General features: G+C 35.4%; 1 protein-coding gene and 1 long non-coding RNA gene across 2 annotated transcripts in view; one reads left to right on the plus strand and one right to left on the minus strand.

Moving 5' to 3' along the window:
• The window catches only part of HMCN1 (hemicentin 1), a 474,606-nt gene that overhangs the window by 41,647 nt on the left and 411,106 nt on the right, over positions 1 to 21,853 (minus strand). Inside the window, exons 80-89 of the mRNA XM_047840704.1 lie at positions 21,620 to 21,754; positions 18,036 to 18,305; positions 15,178 to 15,368; positions 10,937 to 11,150; positions 8,674 to 8,808; positions 8,095 to 8,285; positions 6,321 to 6,402; positions 1,828 to 2,097; positions 1,090 to 1,260; positions 815 to 985 (exon numbers count right to left, since the gene is read on the minus strand). Of these exons, the coding sequence (XP_047696660.1) occupies positions 815 to 985; positions 1,090 to 1,260; positions 1,828 to 2,097; positions 6,321 to 6,402; positions 8,095 to 8,285; positions 8,674 to 8,808; positions 10,937 to 11,150; positions 15,178 to 15,368; positions 18,036 to 18,305; positions 21,620 to 21,754 (1,830 nt within the window). The remainder of the gene's footprint in view (positions 1 to 814; positions 986 to 1,089; positions 1,261 to 1,827; positions 2,098 to 6,320; positions 6,403 to 8,094; positions 8,286 to 8,673; positions 8,809 to 10,936; positions 11,151 to 15,177; positions 15,369 to 18,035; positions 18,306 to 21,619; positions 21,755 to 21,853) is intronic.
• On the plus strand, positions 876 to 8,133 carry LOC125155396 (uncharacterized). The gene is made up of 3 exons (XR_007148194.1): positions 876 to 995; positions 2,390 to 2,469; positions 8,001 to 8,133. It is a non-coding gene; the product is annotated as an uncharacterized LOC125155396 (long non-coding RNA).

Genomic DNA, 21,853 nt, shown 5'->3' on the forward strand with positions numbered 1-21,853 from the left:
AAATCAAACAGGGCTCTTTTCAGAGGTTGATAGGAAATCTGAGGGAGAGAGAGCAAGACTCTTTGTTTCTTAGGCCTTGGGTTACAAGGCTCCTGTGAGCTACTAGCTGCCAGCAGTCATTTTTTCCACTGCATGGAAAGAGTTTAATGGACAATAAAGCCAAAGAGAGGTGAGCAAAGATGAGAGATGGAAAACATGCTAGTAAAAACACTGGCCAAATCCTTGAATTCAGTCATACCTGAAAGTAGAATTTTCTACTTAAGCTCATTCAAGTTTGGTTTCTGTCACTTTAAGCTGAAAGAGCCCTGAAATACCTATGGTGAGGGGTTGTTTTACAAAGTCAAACAACGTGTACTTAAAGCACCTACCACGGTTCCCAGAACACACAGGTATTTAGTGAATGGCTGCTATTATCATCTTAGCCCTCACTCATTGTGTGTTTTTGGGAAAGTCTTAAAATATCCTAGACTTCATTTTTCTTGCCTGAAAATGAATGGCTACATTAGATTTTAAGGTCCTTATTACTTCTGAAATTCTATGATGGTAAATACTTATGTTTCCTCTACATGATTAAAAATACACCACAGTTTGTGGAACCAATAGAGGGTCAATTAAGTCAGGGATTTTACTTAACATTGATTAATACCATATCTTTCATAAGCTTGTATCAGTGAGACATAATTAAGAACACAGGGAATGGATATATTCCAGGGTAGAGGCCATAACAAATTTTTATAACAACAAAAAAAAGGTAAGTATAACCCCTTTATAGGAGTTAAAAATAGAATAGTTTTGCTCATCAGTGGATTCTCACCTGGGCAGGGCCTAATGTTGCACATGATTATTTCTACTGCATTCCCTTCACATGGCCGCCCACCATATTGAGCTGATGGGTTACTGCAAGTTCTGGTCCTGGTTCTGTTGCCACGTCCACAACTCCGTGTGCATTCTTCCCAAGGGCTCCATTCTGACCAGCTACCATCCACTACACACAGGTAAAACATCGTCAACACGAAGACAACCCATAGTAAGCTAACAGAAATGAATATCTATCAAACATGTGCCTATCCACTGAATATAGAGATGTACCTGGACACAGCTTACGTTGACAGTTTCGCATTTCTGAATCTGACCCTTGGCAAGGCTTCCCACCATTGGCCGGAAAGGGGTTGTTGCACAGACGACTCCTCTTCTGGATGCCTTTGCCACAGGTGACACTGCAGGATCTCCATGTAGACCACTGGGAATACCCACCGTGAACTGCAAATAAAACATTGTACTTTGTCTCTGTGATGGTAAAAAAAAAAAGCTATAAATTGAATTTTATTAACACGCTGGGTCTAGAGCTGGATCTATGATTGCTGAGAAATTGCTTATGGATGCTCTCCTCTTTGGTAAAATTAAAATCCATGCAGGAGAGAAAAATTTCAGATAATTAACTGGAGTTTCTTCCCAGTTCCAATACTGATTCATGTGGATATGGCTGCCAGAAGAGTTAGAGATCAAGAAGTTTAAATACTGTTTACCTTTTGATATACCATTCTTTAAAGAAAAATAAATGCATGATTTCTGAGAATAAATGTGACTTAGTTTTGAATCAAAACTTCAGTTTGGGATTTTGAATTATTGGCTTGATATTTTACTGCTCTAACTGAATATTATTTCAGTCCCTTCAGTTGGTAAATTGTGATGTGATTTTTGTTCTAGCTCCACAGTCTAGAAGTGTCTTCAGGGTCCAGGAGACTTGGACTAAGATGCTTAAGAGTTTTTACAATTTGGGTCGCCCCAGGTGATACTTAATATGAATGTCCCTCTGATCACACTCACCCTGGACTGTGACTGGCACCCTGACAAGGACAGAACCCATCAAGTTTCGAGCAACACATTCATATTCAGATGTATCTTCTTTTTGAGCAGCAGCAATATGTAAGGAGTTGTTGGACAACATGTTAACTCGGTCATCCCAGGGAATAGAGTGCCCTTGACGAGACCATGTAATGGTTGGATGAGGCTCTCCAGTTGCCTGACAATTCAATATGACTTTGCCACCAGCATGAATAACAGTTTCTGCTGGTTCAAGAGTAATAATAGGAGGACCTACAGAAAAAAGCACATAGTGTTTTCTTAGTTTTTGTGAAGCTATGTTAACATTTTTATCAATATATATAGTAACATTTTTTTAAAAATTAGGCTGATTTGTTTATAAAACACTGTAGGTGCTCAACTACTAAGGATGCAGTTGCCATTGACAGATTTTTCAGTATCATAGCTCTGTTTTATTTATGAAATGTCCAAAATTTTAAATCCCTAAGCAGATTAGCCTATATCAATGGGCTCTGCAGTCATACTTGCTGTATACTTAAATTCAAATTCTACTTCTGTTCCTTAGGACCTCTTTGAGCCTTTGTATCCTTCAGAGAATTCTTGTTAGATTCCTCTAAGATGAGATAAGCCTAGTTCTTTGACAGGGTAAGTACATAATATTATTAGTACTATTGTTACCATTGTTTTTGTCTGTGTTTTACATGGCAAACTCTCACTTCTTTCCCTTACATCACTTCTGAGGTAATGAGTCATTATTAACTTATCCTTTCATAACTGGTCATCATTCATTTATTCAATAAACATGTATCGAGAGCCTACTATTTGCCAGGCATTGTGTTAGATGCTGAGGATACAGAGATAATAGATATAACTTCTAGCCTCAAGGAATTCACAGTCCACGGATAAGACAAGTAAGTAACTATAATTATTTAGCTGTTCTATAATATCATTGTAGGATTTTGTAATGGAATAGGTAGAATAATATTTAGTATAGAGTAGGTAAATGTGTGGTAATATGGATGCATAAACAATAGTGACTTAATAGAACAAACAGAGGCAATCACTGAAAATGGAGAGGAAAAGGAAGACATTCAAGAATCATGAGGAAAGTAGAAATAACAGAACTTTGTCATTGACTTGAGAGGAACTGATAACTATAGGATTTTGACTTGGACAATATAGAAGAACATAGGAGGAAGAACAAATTTGTTTGGACATTGTAAGGAATGATAATTCGTATCCATTTAGAACTATTGAGTTTGTGGTGTCTGTGGGACATTCATATAGAGATGTCTAGATGGTAAGAGAATGTTAATATCTGCAGCTCAGAATAGAGATATAGGCTAGAAATACAGATCTATGAGTCTTTCATGAGTGGATAAGATGGCTTTAGAAGTGATTCTAAAAGGAGAGGAAGAAGACCAAAGACATAAACTATGACAGCATCATTATTTAAGAGATGAACAGAAGACAAGCCATAAAATGATACTAAGAACAGATCACTGAAGTAGGAAGAAAATCAAGAGAGAATGGTATCCTGGTAACCAAAGGAAGGAGTTTCAAGAAGGAGGGAGAGGTTAATACTAGTAGATCAGAGTAGATCAGAGCTGCTCAAGTGAAGTCAGGAAAACATGTAAAAGGAGCTATATATATAGCTGCTGGTAGGATGTTTATTCTAGTCTACAGTGTCAAGCAAGATAGAATATGAAAAATTTCATGAAGAAGAAGAAGCTTGAAGTGGATTTTCAGAAATGGTAAGATTATATATAGGAGAAGGGAGTCTACTTGGAGACAAGGAAATAGCATGGAGATGGATTCAGCTTTGAAAGGATGATTCACCCTCGAAAGCAGCAACATACAAGGTTTTAAACATTTAGTTAATCAGGGCTCACATCTGAATACAGGTTAGCAGAGAGGAGCCTGTGTATTCTTGAAGGATGAAAGCTGTGTTTTTGTGGGACTGAAATGAATGGTAGAATAATTTGCTCAATGAGAGGTAATGAATATCAGATAATTCAGGGTGATGGTTCTGTTTTAGATGGAGAAATATATCTGGAATAATAGAACATAAAGCAAAATAGAAGTAAAATGTGTTTTATTATGACCATACCACCATTTTATGTAAATATGTTATTGACATGCTGTCTTTTACAAAAGTAGTTACTTCATGTGAGGTTTGAATCTCTCAGTATCATTAGTGCATTATTCATATATATGCCCACATTGTCCTACTCAATTACCTTCTTATTTGATATTTATATTAATTTAGGAACTTTCAAGGCTGGGGCTTTTATTTTTCTCCTAGTGTTCAAATTACATTATGTGTTCAGTAAACTGTTGCTGAATACATTAAATGCCTCAGATTAATCACTCAACACTAAATGATAACATAATGATTAAATGAGCTCATCTGCTCCCTCGATTATGGTCAAAGAAAGTGTCAAATAAAACTCGGAATCTTAATTTTAATACCATATTTGAACATTTCCAATTGCCCATAAGGCTATAAGTTAACTCAACAATAAAATTCCATATGTACATCTTTCAAGGGTGAATTAATTCTACCAGTCACATAATGATCAGTTAAATACAAGTACTTTATCTAAATGAAAACATTGCTTCTGGTGCTTTAATCTTAATTTTAAACAAATTGTATTTTGGTTTTTTAATATGCCTCATTTATTTAAATCAACTTATTGTCTGTAGGTGTAGATGAGCTAATCTAATGCAGACTTTCTTAAACCAATCAGTGGAACACTCTTCCAGGAAAGATTAATCGATGTGATGCCCTACTTACATTCACCCAACAAGGAGGGGAGGAAGGTTTCATGGAAATAACATTTATTTGGGAAACATGGCATGTTATATCCTCCTCTTGCTGAGTTATAACACATCAATATATTAACATTTCAGGAATGATCTGCAGTAAAGAAATCTGGTGATTAAGCAGGGCTTGGCATATAGTAGGTTCTCTTTATATGTTTGATAAATGAATGAACTTCGTTTAATCTATTTTTTCCCAGACTTGTTTGACCATGGAACTCTAGTTTTTTCCTAATAACATCTCACAAGGCTATTGTTTGATAAATAAGTACTTTAATAAAACACTGTCTTAGCAAGAAATGGAAACAACCTGTCTAGTGATGGATAAATGGATAAAGAAAATGAGTCTATATATGTTTAATATATATATATTATATAATGTTTAATGGAATGTTATCTAGCAATAAGAAGAAGGAAATACTATTTGCAACAACATGGATGGACTTTGAGGGCATTATGATAAACTAATTAAGCCAGACTGAGACAGAAAAATAGTATATGGTATCACTTGGATGTGAAATCTAAAAAAAAAAAAAAAAAATCCATAGAAACAGAGTCAATTGGGGGAAATGGGTGATATTGATCTAAGGATACAAATGTTCAGTTATAAGACAAATAGGTTCTGAGGATCTAATATATAGCATGGTGACTATAGTTAATAATACTGTATACTTGAAATTTATAAAGTGAGGAGATCTTAAGTGTTCTCATCAAAACAAGCAAAACCAAAAAATGGTAACTGAAGTCATGGATGTGTTAATTAGCTCGATTGGGGCAATCATTTCACAGTGTATATGTATATCAAATTTTGACATTGTACATTTTAAATATGTACAATTTTATTTATCAATTAGATGCCAATAAAGCTGGGGGAAAACACTGTTTTAGATATTTACTAAAAATTAAGTGCTAAAGTCTGAAAAAGATTTTAAAAAGTTAAAGTCTTAGATAATAGTGGTTTAGCAATAGCTGCTAGTAAATGCTAGTATATAGCATCTCTTGATAGTGAATGAAGAAAATATAAATTTATACCATTAAATACTGAGCCTACTCACAAAATAAGTTTATTCACTGAAATTCTCAACTCAGTGATGCTATCCTCAGGTCAGTTCTAAAGTCATTCTGGAGACTATCCAGTGGGTTCTGAGGTTCTATGCCCTGGAGTTTTTCATGTTTTTCTAATTCTGAAAGATCTGTCTTCTGTATAACTGAGGGGTTTCATCATGAGCATGATAGTCCTGCCCAGTACACACATTTATTTCATGGAAGATTGACAGCCATCAACCTAGAACACTTTTGAGTTCACTTATATTAGTCTTTACTTTTAATACATATTTTTAAAGTGCCACAAAATGACGTTTTGTAAGCACGTCACAAAAACTGTGATAGACTATGTGAAGGGTACTTGACTGACTATATTGCAAAACGAAAGAAAGCTCTGCCACCAAGCAACTGCGATCTTGAACTCCGTGTGTTAGACAAAATAAAAAAATCTCTGTGCAAAACTGTATCTACCAGTCTTACGCTTGATAACAAATTATCAGCAGAAGACTAAATTATACACACCCTGCAAGCTACCATTAATATACCTGCTATAAAGTTAAAGAAAATGAACACTGTTTCTTAGGCAATGTTTCTTAAATCAGGTGTTCACACAGAGTGAAGCCACTTACTCTGCAGGGTCAGGCTCATGCTGCGCTCCACTGCCCCAGCATCATTGGTAGCTACGCATGTATAATCACCGGCATCTTCATTCTATGGAAATAAGCAGTGTTTTATAAAAATGTGAGCCTACAGAATGGGGCAAATAACTTTTTCCACCAGGATGCTAATATAAAATTTCATTTTTGAGGAGGGGTTGGAATGGAAATAGAAAAACCTACATTATTTTACATCATAAAGGGGTTTAAGAGAAAAGAAAAAGAAGAAAAAAATCCCAGTCTAAGTTTTCAAAACAGCTATTCTTGCTCTCTGGGAATAATAATTGCTAGGAAACCAAAGCAAAACTAACATTTTTTATAATCTTCTATCCAAAATTAGCTCACTAAAGAAAAATGCCTACTCTCTTCTTCTAGATATCTTAAAAAGCATTAAACTATTGAGGACAAATTAACAAATATTGAGACTTCCTAATGGGGGTTATTAAAATAAATTAAGGATGAACAAAGTAAAAAACTAATTTACTGATAATGATGAATCATAGAATATAAGTCACAATATTATAAATATGCGCTGTAAGGGGTGCCTGGGTGGCTCGGTCAGTTAAGTGTCTGGCTCTTGATTTCAACTCAGGTCATGATCTCAGGGTCGTGAGATTGAGCCCTGTGTCAGGCTCCGCATTGACAGCACGGAACCTGCTTGGGATTCTTTCTCTCCCCTTCTCTCTCTGCCCCTTCCCCATTCAATCTCTCTCAAAATAAATTTTTAAAAAACCTACAAAAATAGTACTATATGAGTTTAGATTTGGTGACTAATTCATCACAGATTTTGCTCAAGTCTTGTGAATAGAATTTGTTAACAGAAACACTAAGTAAATAAAGGAGAACTAAATTGCAGGGAGTAGAGGAGGGTGGGAAAAGGAAGACATGTTTAATTGGGGGTGTTATATAATATCCAGATAGAAATTTTCAATAAGAAATGGTAAATGGGAACATTTCAGGGTTGGAGATAGATATCTAAGTATCTGAAACTGTGTGGTGAAAAAAGTGAGTATTAGCATTAATATTGGTATTAGAAGAATTACCAATGGCTTCAGAAGTAGCAATACTTAGATACAGAAGGGGGAATGTGGTAATGAAGAAACGTGTTACAGCAGTTAAAAGTAGAAATCATCTCAAAATTGAAGGGACAATGAACAACATCACATTGAAATGAAACCCAGGAGAATGAAAGACTAAGAGTGATTCATTGGATTAGGTGATTAAATATTGTATTTTAATTATTATTTCAATTAATTCTATAATGCATTAAAAATCACTCATACATAATCTAGTTGAGAAATTTTTAGATAAAATATCTCATTCACTTGGCCCTCAAATTAGAATAACTTAAAGCAACACTCATTTTCTGAATTACTGAAGCTTTTGGAAGGCTTGATATAGTTATTGGCCTTAGAGATGAAAGTTATCCTATATTTTACTTGTAGTTATGTTTGCAATTCTTCAATTTCTGTGTTCTGAAACAGATTTGAGGAAGTTATCTAATGATGCTAAATAATAATGGATCAGTGATTGGGAACAAAGCAAAATTATTTTATTGCTTATATTTCTGTGAAAAGTCTAAAAATAATCAATTTGAACCATGTTTCAGTTTTTTATAAAAACCCATTGATTCAGATTTTATGATTTAAATAGGAATGCAAGAGGAACTTTTTCCTTTCATGGCACCTACAGAGAGGGATTAATTGTGGCAGTTAAAGTGCACATCAACGATTTCAGCGTGACTTACTACAGTGCCATAAATGGCCAAGGAGCCATTGAGAAGTTGACGGATTCTGTGGTTAATTTCAATATCCACTCCTTTTCTGCTCCATTGGATGGTAGGGGCAGGATCTCCTTTCACTTCACAATTCAAGACTGCATTACCACCAAGCGGCTCAATCCAATTGGAAGGGTAATCACCTTTGAAGACTGGAGGTTCTGGGAAATAACAACAGATAATTAATTATAAGTAAAAGGAAGCTCTGATAATTTATTTGTGATTTTGACCTATTTAGAAAGATAACTTAGTGAAGAAGGGAAAAGCCACTTTTGAACACCATGAATTTTCCAGAATCAACTCATGCTAATCAACCAGATAATTTTGTTAGTTTCAATAATCTAAGCAGATGATTCCATTTTGTACCAAATGATCTCTTTGCTTACCTACTTTTGAATTGAACGTTGATAATTTTTTATTTCTTAGGAATGTGCACATCTGTGAAATAGGACTAGATGGATTTAATAAACTGAAGTTATATAAGCAAGCAAAATGCAAACTATTCTTTGTAAATAAGTGATAAACTAAAAATAGAGCATGCTTACCTACCTTTCACATAAACAAATCCTATTGCCTTCACAAAACCAACACTGTTCTCTGCGGTGCACACATAAGTACCCGAATCCTCTTTTGACACTCTTTCAATAACAAGTTCACTGTGTCCATTAACACTGTCAAAGTGGGCTGAGAGAAACAAGTTAGGAAACGACATAAATGCCTCTAAGTAACCTAGGAAAAGAATCACAACAGCTCAATATTTTGCAGGTTGGATTTATGAGCTGGTCAGCAATTGAACCAGAGATCTCATCATGACATTGGAGAAGAAAGCCTTTTCCACAGATTTATTCCTCTGAGCTATTGGCTAGGTCTATAGACACTTGTTTGAAGAATGAAAAAAAACAGCAGAAGGGACAGGAAAAGAGAATGAAAACAAACATCCTTTAAAATTATTTTAAAGTACACCTTTCATCTCAAAGCATTGCCTAAATCTGGCTCACCGTCTTTCTAGGTTTCAAAATCTTTCATTCAGACATATGACATTTTCCATTTCATTTATCTCACCACCACTTTTCCTCCCAAACACTTTATATCAAAACATGAAAATGTTTTCAGTTGTAATTCAACTGACTTGGCAGGTCAGAGGGGAAATCATGAAAAACATATGTTGGTTAGGTAATAATGACAACATGATTAAATTTGTGATAATTTAAACTTCTCCATAAATGGTGATGATATAAATATTTATGAAGGTAGTTATAATATTTGGAATAGAGTATAAGGTAAACATGCTAATCCTAAAACAACTGATACTAAATAAGATTCTGATTAGACCAGCCAATATCTAATTATTTAGGTATGTTTACCTTGCATGCTTTCCCCCAAATTATTTCAAAAGATTTCATTCTGCTGAATATTAAGTGGAAAATTAAGCTTTAAAAATTTAAATAGCTAAATTAGTATTATACCGTCAGAAAACAGCACTGATTAGGTTGTGGGTTTTTTTTAAGCGATAAATTGCATTTATTTTTATTTTATTATTTTTTTCAACGTTTATTTATTTTTGGGACAGAGAGAGACAGAGCATGAACGGGGGAGGGGCAGAGAGAGAGGGAGACACAGAATTGGAAACAGGCTCCAGGCTCTGAGCCATCAGCCCAGAGCCTGACACGGGGCTCGAACTCACGGACCGCGAGATCGTGACCTGGCTGAAGTCGGACGCTTAACCGACTGCGCCACCCAGGCGCCCCAATTGCATTTATTTTTAAAAATAAATTTATTTATGTTTTAAATATAATTTATTGTCAAGTTAGTTAACATACAGTGCATACAGTGTGCTCTTGGCTTCGGGAGTAGATTCCCATGATTCATTGCTTACATATAACACCCAGTGCTCATCCCAACAAGTGCCCTCCTCAATGCCCATCACCCATTTTCTCCTTTTGCCCAGTACCCCCATCAACCCTCAGTTTGTTCTCTGTATTTAAGAGTCTTTTATGGTTTGCCTCCCTCTCTGTTTGAAACTATTTTTTTAGACTCTATTTTTCCTAAGTGAGGTATACTATTATTATTAAGGTAATACAGTTGATGAATTTCAGTCATTAAGATCAATCTTTTATAACAGAAAAACTCAAGCTTATTATTTCTTTTCTAGCAAGACATTTATTAAATGCCAATAGTGCAGTATTTTAGAATTCAATTTTGGGAAATGACCACTTCTTATTACTGATGATGTCTTTGTGCTGATGACAAAGTCTGACAAATAAGGAAACACTTGTCCTCCCAGAGAGGAGTGCTCCGGGGTTCCAGGCACTACCTTAACATGTAGTGCACATAGTGACTAAAGGATTTCTGCATAGCTGATCTACATTATAAGAGAGGCTAACAGATGTTAATTTATACAGCAAGAAGCAGAGTTCTCCTCTGTAAAATTCGGTGAATCTTCAGCACTCTACCAGTGCCACCTTAATCCATTTATCAGTGATGAAGGAGGTCCAGCAAGGGCAAATTTAGGTACCTGTGTATACCATATTGTCTTCTCAGGGAGGAAGGAGATTATTTTTAGGTAAAAACATCTACTAATATTCTAAAATATATGGTCCTGTGATTACCTTATCCTTTCAAAAGAATGAAAAAAGAACATATATACTGGGTATAGGATAAAATCCAGGCAAAGGTACATATTTTGCAGAACTTAAAGCAATCAATTTTTCATGTAACTTTTCAATCAATTCCCACAGCTAAAGGAAATGGAGATTGCTTCAGCGTCCTTTATGGGTGCATTTATTTACTTCTTAAGAATTAAATTACCAACCTGGGATAATATTGTTATTGAAGGTCCATGTTAACTTGGGCAATGGAATCCCAGTGGCTTTACAGCTTAATCGTAGCTGTTCTCCTTTATTTAAAGACACATCTCCAGGAAGTTCAGTAAAAGTGGGGAGAACGTGCACTGTCACACTGACCATGTGTGTATCTTCACCTGCAGCATTGTTAGCAACACAGGTATAGGTGCCAGAATCCTCCGGCTTAAATAAAGAAAAATCATAGTGTTTAAGATTACATAATCTTACATCATATTACATAAAGGACATAAAGTTGCATAGCTTGGTTCCCAAAGGAGCACTCTTATTTAAAGGCAGTTTAAATTTCCATCTTGTAGTCTGAACCATCTGGCTAGCTTTTGCACAACATAATTTAAAATGTGTAAGAGTTTAAACAAAAGCCCATACCTTACAGAACTACAGCATTTTACAGTAATAAGATCTCAGAAAACTGTACAAAAGTTCTAAAGTTTACTAAACATCAAGAGTACTGATACTCCGCAAACTACAGATAAAGAACAAATAATTTCATTCTTTTTTAATATAATTTATTGTCAAGTCGGCTAACATATAGTATATACAGTGTGCTCTTGGTTTTAGGGGTAGATTCCTGTGATTCATCACTTACATACAACACCTAGTGCTCATCCCAGTAAGTGCCCTCCTCAATGTCCATCACCCAGAACAAATAATTTCAAAGGCTGGTAGCATCTTGACAGCATAGCTGCTCTCTTGGTAATGTGGCACCAAAGACCCCCAAAATTATCACAGGAAATAGAAGTTTCACTTGCTATATCCACCAGCTGGTCTTGACACTCATCTTACTAGATGTCCTGGCAACATCTGACACAATTTTGACCCCCTTTTCTTCTAAACCATGTCCTCACTTGGCTACCAGGCTACCCCATTCTCCTAGTTTCCTTCCCACCTCACTGGTGGCTCCATTTTCAGCTCCTTTTCATGGCTTTCCTTTAACATTAATGTTGTTATGTTGGTATGTGGGAGAGCTCAGTCTTTGGTCCTCTTTTCTTATTTGCACTTGGTTCCTTAGTGCATCCAGTCTCACGGTTTTAAGTGCCACCCATATGCTGATGTATACGAGTATTTGCAGCCCACGTCTTTCTTCCAAAGTCCAATTACACTGACGTTCCCATTTCACCTCTCTGCTTGTATGTCCCAAAGACATCTCAAAGTCATGTCCAAAACTGAACTCCCAATTTCCCTTTTACCATCCTGTTTCACCTGTAGCCTTTCACCATCTCAGCTGATGGCTATTTTGTCCTTCCAGTTGCTAATGCCTTTTGTTCTCAGACATTTGAGTCACTTGTACTCTTCTTTTTCACACTCTACTCGCAATCTACCTAGGATATCCTAGAATATATGCAGAATCCAACCACCTCCCACCTCTTGTGGGCTAACAGAAAATCTCATCTGACTCTAAACCATCTCATCTGACTCCAAACCATCTTCCCAACAGGTCTTTCTGCTTCCACTCTTGCCTCCCTACCATGTATTCTTATTATAGTCGCCAATGTAGTATTGCAAAAACATGGGGCATTTAATAACATTGCTCCCAGTCTCAAAAACTGCAATGGATTCTACTTTATTCAAAGTAAAACACAAAATTGTTATAATCTACAAGACACTATATTATCTGGCCTCCATTTTTTTTCATATCTTTCTTCTTTTGTTTTTCTTTGCTTTTACTGGTCTCCTGTTCCTCCAATGTATCAGGCATGTTCCCACCTTATGTTTCTTCCAGATATTTGAGGGAGGAACATCCCAGTTTTATCTGCTTGTGATGCTCTTCCCCCAGATATTGGTTTGGCTAACTCACTTCAAGTTTTTTCAAATGTTCCCTTCCCAAAGGAGATTTACTCTGACTCTCCTATTTAAAACTATAACTAGAACCCCTCCAAACTCTGATCCCTTATACCTTGTTCTTCTATTTTTCATAATACTTATTTTCTTCTATGTATATTGTTTATTATTTTAATTGTCTATCTCCCTTCTCTAGACATAAATTGCATGAAGGCAAGGATCTTTTAGTCTTTTGTTTCCTATGTATTACCAGTGCCTAAACAGAGAAGCTATTCAGTAAATATTTGTTGAATTAATGATTGAATGCTTCTGAGTGCATTAAGGCCCATGGTAGACTTTTTCCTTATCTTTCAAAACGTTTAAGAGGGGCACTCTGGTGGCTCGGTCGGTTAAGTGTCCCACTCTTGATTTCAGCTAAGGTCATGATCTCATGGTTCGTGAGATCGAGCCCTTTGTTGGGCTCTGCACTGACAGCACAGAGCCTGCTTGGGATTCTATCTGTCTCCCTCTCTCTCTCTGCTTGGAATTCTCTCTCTGCCCTTCTCCCACTTGCACATACATGTGTGCACTCAAAAATAAACATTTAAAAATATTAAAAAATTTTTTAATGTTAATTTATTTTTGAAAGAGAGAGACAGAGTGCGAGTAGGGGAGGGGCAGAGAGAGAGAGGGAGACATAGAATCTGAAGCAGGCTCCAGACTCTGAGCTGTCAGTACAGAGCTTGACGCAGGGCTCAAACCCACCAACCGTGAGATCATGACCTAAGCTGAAGTCAGACGCTTAACCAACTGAGCCATCCAGGCGCCCCTGAAAATATTTTTAAATATTTAAGGGTATATATTGTTTTGCACTGAAACATTAAAGAATTGATTGGAAATGTAGCATAAAAACTGTAATCACTAACTGTAGGTACAATCTAAATTTGGTTGGCTGCATACTGTTGTTTTTTTTTTAAAGGGCAAACTGGAATAAGTCATATTCCCTGTAAAAGTCTTTCCACCTCCATATCATTTAGCTGTCCTTAAATTCCCAGGTTATGACAAGTTTAAAATCAAGGAATTTATAAAAGTGAAGCACTTAAAAATCGAGTGTACATACTATTCACAAATAGATTTCTAGTTATTATTTGTGTCCTTCATCTGGTATTTAGAAACTACCTTATTGTTATTTTTTTAACGTGTCTGAGTCATTATCCCACTAAAAGTCTAACCTTTTCTTTCTCATTTAATTCCTTCAGGTCTATAAATGAAATTGAAGGCCCAAATTCAACATTCTTGAGTTTAGAGGTAATCCCCATTAAAGATATTCACTAGCTTACATTAACAAATTTATCCTTATTTTATTAATTCTAAAATTCACATTTTTAACTCTTAATACCTCAGAAGCTAGGGTATTAAAAATACATAAAAATTGATGATCTTCTCTAGTTTATTTAACTGAATTTTTTTCTTTCTTAGTGGTACATAAAATAATGGTACATCTTATAACTAATGGAAATTTAAATCTGAATAAATACAACTTTTGCTGGCACATGTGGTTGAGTTAGGACTTAGTGACACAGCCTATTACTGGGATTATTTATGTGGTAATCCCAGGAGTCTGAGTAATGGCTGAAATTATACAATAAAGTTAATGTGATCAATTTTGTCATTTTAATCTGTTCAAATTTAATTCCACAAAGATTTTATAATGGGGCTTAGGCATTTTGAAGGGTAATGAATAGGAATAAAAAGGTATATACAGAAGCTCTGAAAATGATTCACATTTGTTTCGTATTTGGTGCCAAGTATTGATACTCTCAAACCACACAGTAAATGTTTTAAAAAGTCATTTAGTATGCAAATATACAGAATATTTTTCAAGTGGGCTACCACTGAAAAACTAAGATACTTCTCATAGCTACTATTCTGTGGACTGGCTAAGTGCCACCTAACAATATTCAAACATCTCAGCTTGCATAGTAGGATCTCTAAGACTTTAGTTTCCTTGTCAGTGATAAGAAAGGGTTATTGAAAATCCTGAAAAGAACAGAAAAACTGCTTTTTATTATTTGCTTAATAACATATCAGACATTCTCATATCTCTGTTCTTCTAATCATTCCCATGCATGGTTACAAACACAGAATATAACAGAGGCACTTAGAATTTTTCCTGATAAATAGATTTCCACAAAAATTAAATCATTTTAGAAGGAGGTCGGTCATTTATGAGTTCCTACTATCTGTTAAATATTATTCTTAGACCTGGGCCACAAAATGAAACATGCATAAAATTCATTTTTTGGCCTGAATATGTAAGAGTATTTTTCTTTTGTTATTAAAGAGTATATTTCCAAGCTAAGCTACGAAAAGAAAAAAAGGTGAATTACTAATCCGGTTTAATGTATCCATTCACATCTATTAAACTTACCACAACATTTTCCAGAATAAGTTCTCCATAGGGCTCAAGAGTATACTTTCCTAATAAGTTAGTTAAAAGAACATCATCTTTTTTCCAGTTGATTGCTGGTGTGGGGATTCCATCAGCCACGCATGGAAGAATGGCTTGTGAATTCTCATTAACCGTATAGTGTACTTCTGTGCTTCGGATTCTAGGTGGTACTATGAAGAGTTTAAAAAAGATAGTCATTCATGATGTTGAATTCAACGGTATCCTTATTTACACTGAAAATCAGCACACAAAATACTCTTTTGGGGATCATTTTGCCGCAAGTAGCAAAATAAAGTCTATTAAGACATTGATTTGTTTGTTATGAAAGATGCCTACAGCAAAAACTTTAAGGGATTTGAACTTGTTGACTATATTCGAAATCAGTTTCTGAACAAGTGACATGGAACTAGATTAGGAATCTTTAGCTTTTATTTGGCTTCTGAAGTTTTTCTTAAGTTTCTTATTCTTATTTCAGTGAAGTAAAACAAACAAACTAGAGCAACAAAACCTCAAAATGCATCCATGATTGGATAATTACTGGATTTGTATCACAGACATATCGTGAGAACACATTAATAAAAGTCACCAGTTGAAAACACTGTAAAACACTCCCCCCATATTGAATGTCACGAAGTGCTACAGAAAAAAAAATTATTGCAGTATTTCACACGTGTTTCAACAATTGCAAGTAAACGCAGGTCAAGACAATTCAGCTTTTATGCTGTCACAGAGGAAATTTTTATAGTGATTTCAGAATTCTGTGCAAATACTTCCTATTCCTCAAATTACTCTGAACTGGAATTTAGGCAATACAGAAAGATCAATTGACTATTTTGTGTACTAACAAATACCTTAGGGGACTTGGAACTATGACATTTACTTCTAAAGAAAAGGCTTTAAAAGTATGTGGATCCTGAGAAACTTAACAGGAACCCATGGGGGAGGGGAAGGAAAAAAAAAAAAAGAGGTTAGAGTGGGAGAGAGCCAAAGCATAAGAGACTCTTAAAAACTGAGAACAAACTCAGGGCTGATGGGGGGGGTGGGGGGGGGGGAATGGGTGATGGGTATTGAAGAGGGCATATTTTGGGATGAGCACTGGGTGTTGTATGGAAACCAATTTGACAATAAATTTCATATATTAAAAAAAAATAAATAAAAGTATTAAGAATACTTGGCTCAAAAAGTAAAAATACACCCCCCCAATGAATTTTGGAATTATTCCAACATATCAGAAATAGATTAATTTTAGTGGCATTTTAAAAAGTGACAGGACAAAAGTTGTATTCAGCAAAAATTATTTTTTGATTATATGAGTAAATATATAAATCTTATATGAATGATTATATGCATAAACATAGATAATAGAGAAAACAAAAATGCATTTTGCTGAATGGAACATCGTAAATATTCGATTCATTTTTAATTAATTTATACTGTATTTTTATTAGCTCCTTTATCCTGGTTTCCTAGGGGTTGATATTTCAAGTTTGCTTGTGGTTACAAAGTTGCAACATTAGTATATTTACTTCAATTCATTCTTTTTCAAAATGAAAATGTTAAGGCTATGATTTTATATTTGATTTTAACCCTGGCCTACACACCATACATTTTGATATATAGACTCCTTATGTTTATTATTTTCTAAATAACATGAAAATAAAAACATATTCTTTGACCTGCTTGTTAACTGGAATTTATTTTAAATTTGCCTGGGGTTGAGGTTTTGGCATTAAAAGATTTTTACATGTTTCTAGCTTTATTGCATTATGGGCAGGAATTGTGGCCTTATTTTCAAATCATATTAATGACTGTTTTATTGTTTAGTATATAGTCAATTTTGGTAAATTTTCTACAAATATTTAAGAAGGAGAACTATTATTTATTTGAAGCTAAAGAACTAATGTGTGTTGATTAGTTCAGTTATATTAACTGACAGCAGGTATAAACCAGTGGGAGTATTTAAAAAACTCAGAAATGCTGATTTAAAAATTTGGGCTATTATTTATTTATTTATTTATTTATTCAATTAAAAATGTGTCTATTTGAAATCACCACTTTAATGCTGAAGTTGTAGAAAATTCAAATACACCTGAAAGATAAAAAACAGCTTTCACAAATTTTTTTTAAAGAAGAATAAAGCAGAAACTCACCATTATAAGAATTACCCTCTAAAAACAGCAGTTGAAAAGAGTTTGTTTCCTAACATTGATATCAATAGGTGGTCTATCTTTAGTTTAAAATACATTAACAAGTAAAATATTTCAATGCTGATCCTTAGATATTTTGTTAGTTGTCTGAATACAAAGATTTTTTTCTATTATAAAAATATACTTGTAAATATTTTGCTACTTTAAAATAATGAATCAAATAGATTTCCAACTCTCATTAGGTTCATACTATATTTATAATGTATCTCACATGGTGGTTAGTTTTGAGTCAATATCATTTGCAACTTGAGAAGTAAAGCAGAATAATCACAAAATACAAATGGATCCCATAAATAGTATCAGTAGCCAAAGTATAAATCCCAATAAGCATAAGATGAGGGGATTACTGGCAACACATTAATTATTTTGGCTACCTTAAGGAAATCTTTCTCACACACATATAATCACAGCTTTTCTTTTGCCCACACAAATAACCAGAGCCTACATATTAGAAAGGTAAGTGTACCTACACAACCACACACACACACACACACACACACACACACACACACACACACCACTTTGGAATACGGGTTTTGCATGGCTTTGACTTTCACCCTATCTTTTCTTGGTGGTCTTTTCTCTTTGCCACGGCAATGTAGCAGATTGAAATAATGTCAAACAACCTACCATGGACAGTGAGCTTGGCGCTCGTGCTGCTTGATCCTGCCACGTTAGCTGCCATGCACGTGTACTGGCCAGCATCATCAGGCTGAGCAAATGCTATCTGCAGGGCCCCAGAGCTGAGGATGCGTTGGCGGACTGATTCCATAACTGCATGCCCATCTTTATGCCAGGTAATATCAGGTGGTGGGAGGCCATCTGCCTCACATGGTAGGGAGATGGGTTTATCCACAGCTGTGGTATATTCCTTTGGATGGGGGCTAATGACTGGAGGAACTAAAAGATACAAAGTTTATCTTAAAAGCATACACTAGGGTATTACTCCAGCAAAGTGAAGTCACACTGAAAAGAAACAAAATCCCGACTTTACCGTATTATCATTGAAGGATCACTATACTGTTTTCATTGGCAAAGAAAATTCTTTGAGCCACTTTCAGAAAATTATTCTCTACATAGTTAATAAATGTAAATGATAATCGATTTTAAATGAGGGCATAAATATATGTTCCTGATGCTACATGCCTAGAAAATAGAAAATTTAGGTTGTGTCAACAGAGGCATTTTCTTTAACATACTGTATTATGTGATTCACTTCAGCTATCTAAACTTTCAGAATAGACCCCTTCAAGGTTTAAAAATCATTCCACTGCTGAGAGATACTTTTACTCAAATATTTCCTACAGTGGTTAGTGTCTCAAATACAGTGGCCACATTTAACAAAGTACTGTTTGAATGACTGAATAAATAAATGAATAGATCATGGAAAAGAATTATACAGATAAAACTGTTCCCACTTTTTCAGAAAGCTATGGAAGAGCTTATGATAAGGAATTCTCTTCCTAGTGATTACAGTAGGTTGATTACCACTTAGGGATTGGCCTGGATCTTTTGTTGAGCCTCAAAGAAATATTAAATAATTGTGAGAGAGCAATCAAACACAAAGGAGGAAAAACTAGTCACAAGTACACAGGAAAGAAAGGAGAGGATGACCCACCCGTGTCACTGAAAGTCCAGAGAAGTGACAAAGTGCCGAGGACAATGACAGTAAAAATATCCTTTTAAGCATGTGCAGACAAAACCCACAAACAACAAAAACTACTACCCATTCAAGAAAGTTGAAGAGAGAAACAAAGCCAACAGTATTCACTGTTACCATATTCAGAATGTGTAGTGGAATCACAAATGAGATCTCAGAGATCCACTGATCCAGGCAACACTCTGTGCATAGCAAGTCCCGGAGACCTAGAACTATCTGCTGTATCTCCAGAGGATATGGAGATGTGGTCAACCACATAGAGAACAAATTTTAAGATACACTACTGGTGATGAGTAAAATAAAATCAACAAGTTGTGAAAGAATACAAATAACCATATTAAAATCATTTATATCAGCCAACATTATTTGGTTGGGCTTGTATTTGCCATTATATACTGTTTCTGCAAGAAGAGAGATTTGGTTCAGAATTTTCATGCCTCTAAAGCATGCAGTTATTTCTGGTTGCTTTTGAAATGTTGAAATACTATTAATCACCTACTGTGTTTCTTTGTCCCATAACTGCTCAGATTTTAATCAATTTTAATCAATTAGTGAAGGAAAAAAACCCTCCTATATGGAACTGTTCTTTCCATGATCTCCATGTTGCCAAAACCAATGAATATTTATTGGTCCTTATCCCAACTGACCTCTCACTCACATTCAACAAATTGTCCACTCCCTTCTTGAAATGATCTCCTCTCCTAGTTTTCATACGGCTTTCCTCCAACATCTCTGCCTGCTCCTTTGTATTCTTTTCTAGCATCCTCTCTTTCCTCAGACTGTTTCTTAAACAATGCACAGTACTGGGTCTTTGTTTTTAGTTCTTTTCTGTCCAAATTCCGATCCAGTCTTGTGGGCTGAAATACACTGATTACTTCCAAATTTATATCTTATACTATACTTCTCGAGCTCTGGATCCATAAATATTCAATTCCATTTGATATCTCCCTTGGATTTCTAATAGTTTCCCACCTCTAACAGGATCAATCAGCAATCATGTCTTCCTTCCTCTAAAACCTGTTCCTCCCCTTGCACCTCCCCATGGCACTATCATCCACTCACTAGCTCAAGCCCAAAGTCCAGGAAACATCATTAATTCTTCTCTTTTCCTAACCTCCAAAATCTGATTCATCAGCCATCCTGGCAGTTACATCTCCAAAAGTATCTTATCCATCACTTTTTTCATTTACCCCTGCAATTTACATAGCCGCTCCCACTCCCAGCCTGTAACACGGTGCCTGGAGGACCCAAAGAGTTCCTCCAGCTCTAGCCTTGCCCCTTCTCTAAACCAATACCTACACAACGTCAAAAGAGATCTTCCTAAAGCCAGATAAGCAACATGGTTAAACCCTTAGAAGGCTTCCCACTGCATGGAGAAGAAAGTACAACCTTTCTGTGGTCCCTCTGACCTTCCATGCATTGGCCCGCCTTCTTTTCGGACTTCCTTTCCATTTTGCCAGCCTTCTCCTTCTTCACTGCTTCCACCACACTGGCATGCTTCTTTTCTTACTCTTTCCTCCCTTGGGGCCATTGCACATGCTGCCCTCTCTCCTGGGGACACTCTGCCACTTTTGCACGGCTCATCCTAGCTCTTCATTCAGGTCTCAGCTTAAATGGTACCCCTTCAGAGAAGGCTGCTTCTTAAAGCCCACTTTAGCCACTAAGGTAAGGTGGTCCCTACGTTTCCCCATGATTCCATCTCAGCCTTTTTTTTTTCTGCTTAACACGTTAGAACTTACAATTATTTCATTTATTTGGTAGTTTAGTTTTTTTCCCTTTTCCACACTATAAGGGAAGCATCATGTCTGTAATGTTTAATGTATTTCCACTTATTATTCCAATAAATATTTATTGAGAAAATGTTGAAAAATATAAAGAAATTAGATTTATGATGTGCAGTTAGGTGAGCTTTACTCTAGTCATTAATTCATCATAGGAAAATCATACTATAAGGAAATTCAAAATCAGCTAATGCAAATTCAGTAGCTCAGAACCTGCCTCCAGGTGTCTTCTTCACTCACAAAAACAATGTATGCAAATATGAATATTGTGTTCAGAAAATAACAGTTCAATGTGAAAAAAAAACCCTGCTTTGTCTACAGAATAATTTTTGCCTGTCAAATTGCTTAACTGTAATTATGATTTTTTTGTTTCATGATTTTTTATTTATGACTTGAAAAATTATGATTTGTTTTTGGAGTGGGTATTACAATGTAGTGTTTCATAATGTATCCAATGCAGTATTTTGGAGAGAATGGTTTTAAAAATCACTTTAATTATGTGCCACAATGAAATAGAGTACCAAATGGAAGTTTGTAGAAGTCCAAAATTACTCTGAGATGCCTCAGTTTTCTTACACAAACAAGGACCCTCCCCCCAAATCCCCAGACATTAACTTTTCTCCTTCATAAGAGTGATAGAAAAACGCATTGTATAATGTAAACTCAGAATGTTGACAACTATGGCAGCATCATTATTTTAGATAAATGAAATGTGGCATCCATCATTACAAGCATCTTTGCAATGAAGACATAGAGATGAATTATTTAGGTACCTTGAACATTTAATTTGATTTTGCCTAAGGCTGTACCAGCTGGATTCTGAGCCACACACATGTAAGTGCCAGCATCTTCTCTGACGGCTCTGGAGATCTGCAAGCCACCACTAGGAAGAACTGCATGACTTTTGCCTGCGTTGCAATTGTGAAAGCAGGGTAAAAATAATTTTTATTAAAAATTCTTTTCATTAAAAGATAATACTGACTTCTGAATTATAAAACACTGTTTTT

The sequence above is a fragment of the Prionailurus viverrinus genome, chromosome F1 (assembly GCF_022837055.1).
Source record: "Prionailurus viverrinus isolate Anna chromosome F1, UM_Priviv_1.0, whole genome shotgun sequence".
NCBI lineage: Eukaryota > Metazoa > Chordata > Mammalia > Carnivora > Felidae > Prionailurus > Prionailurus viverrinus.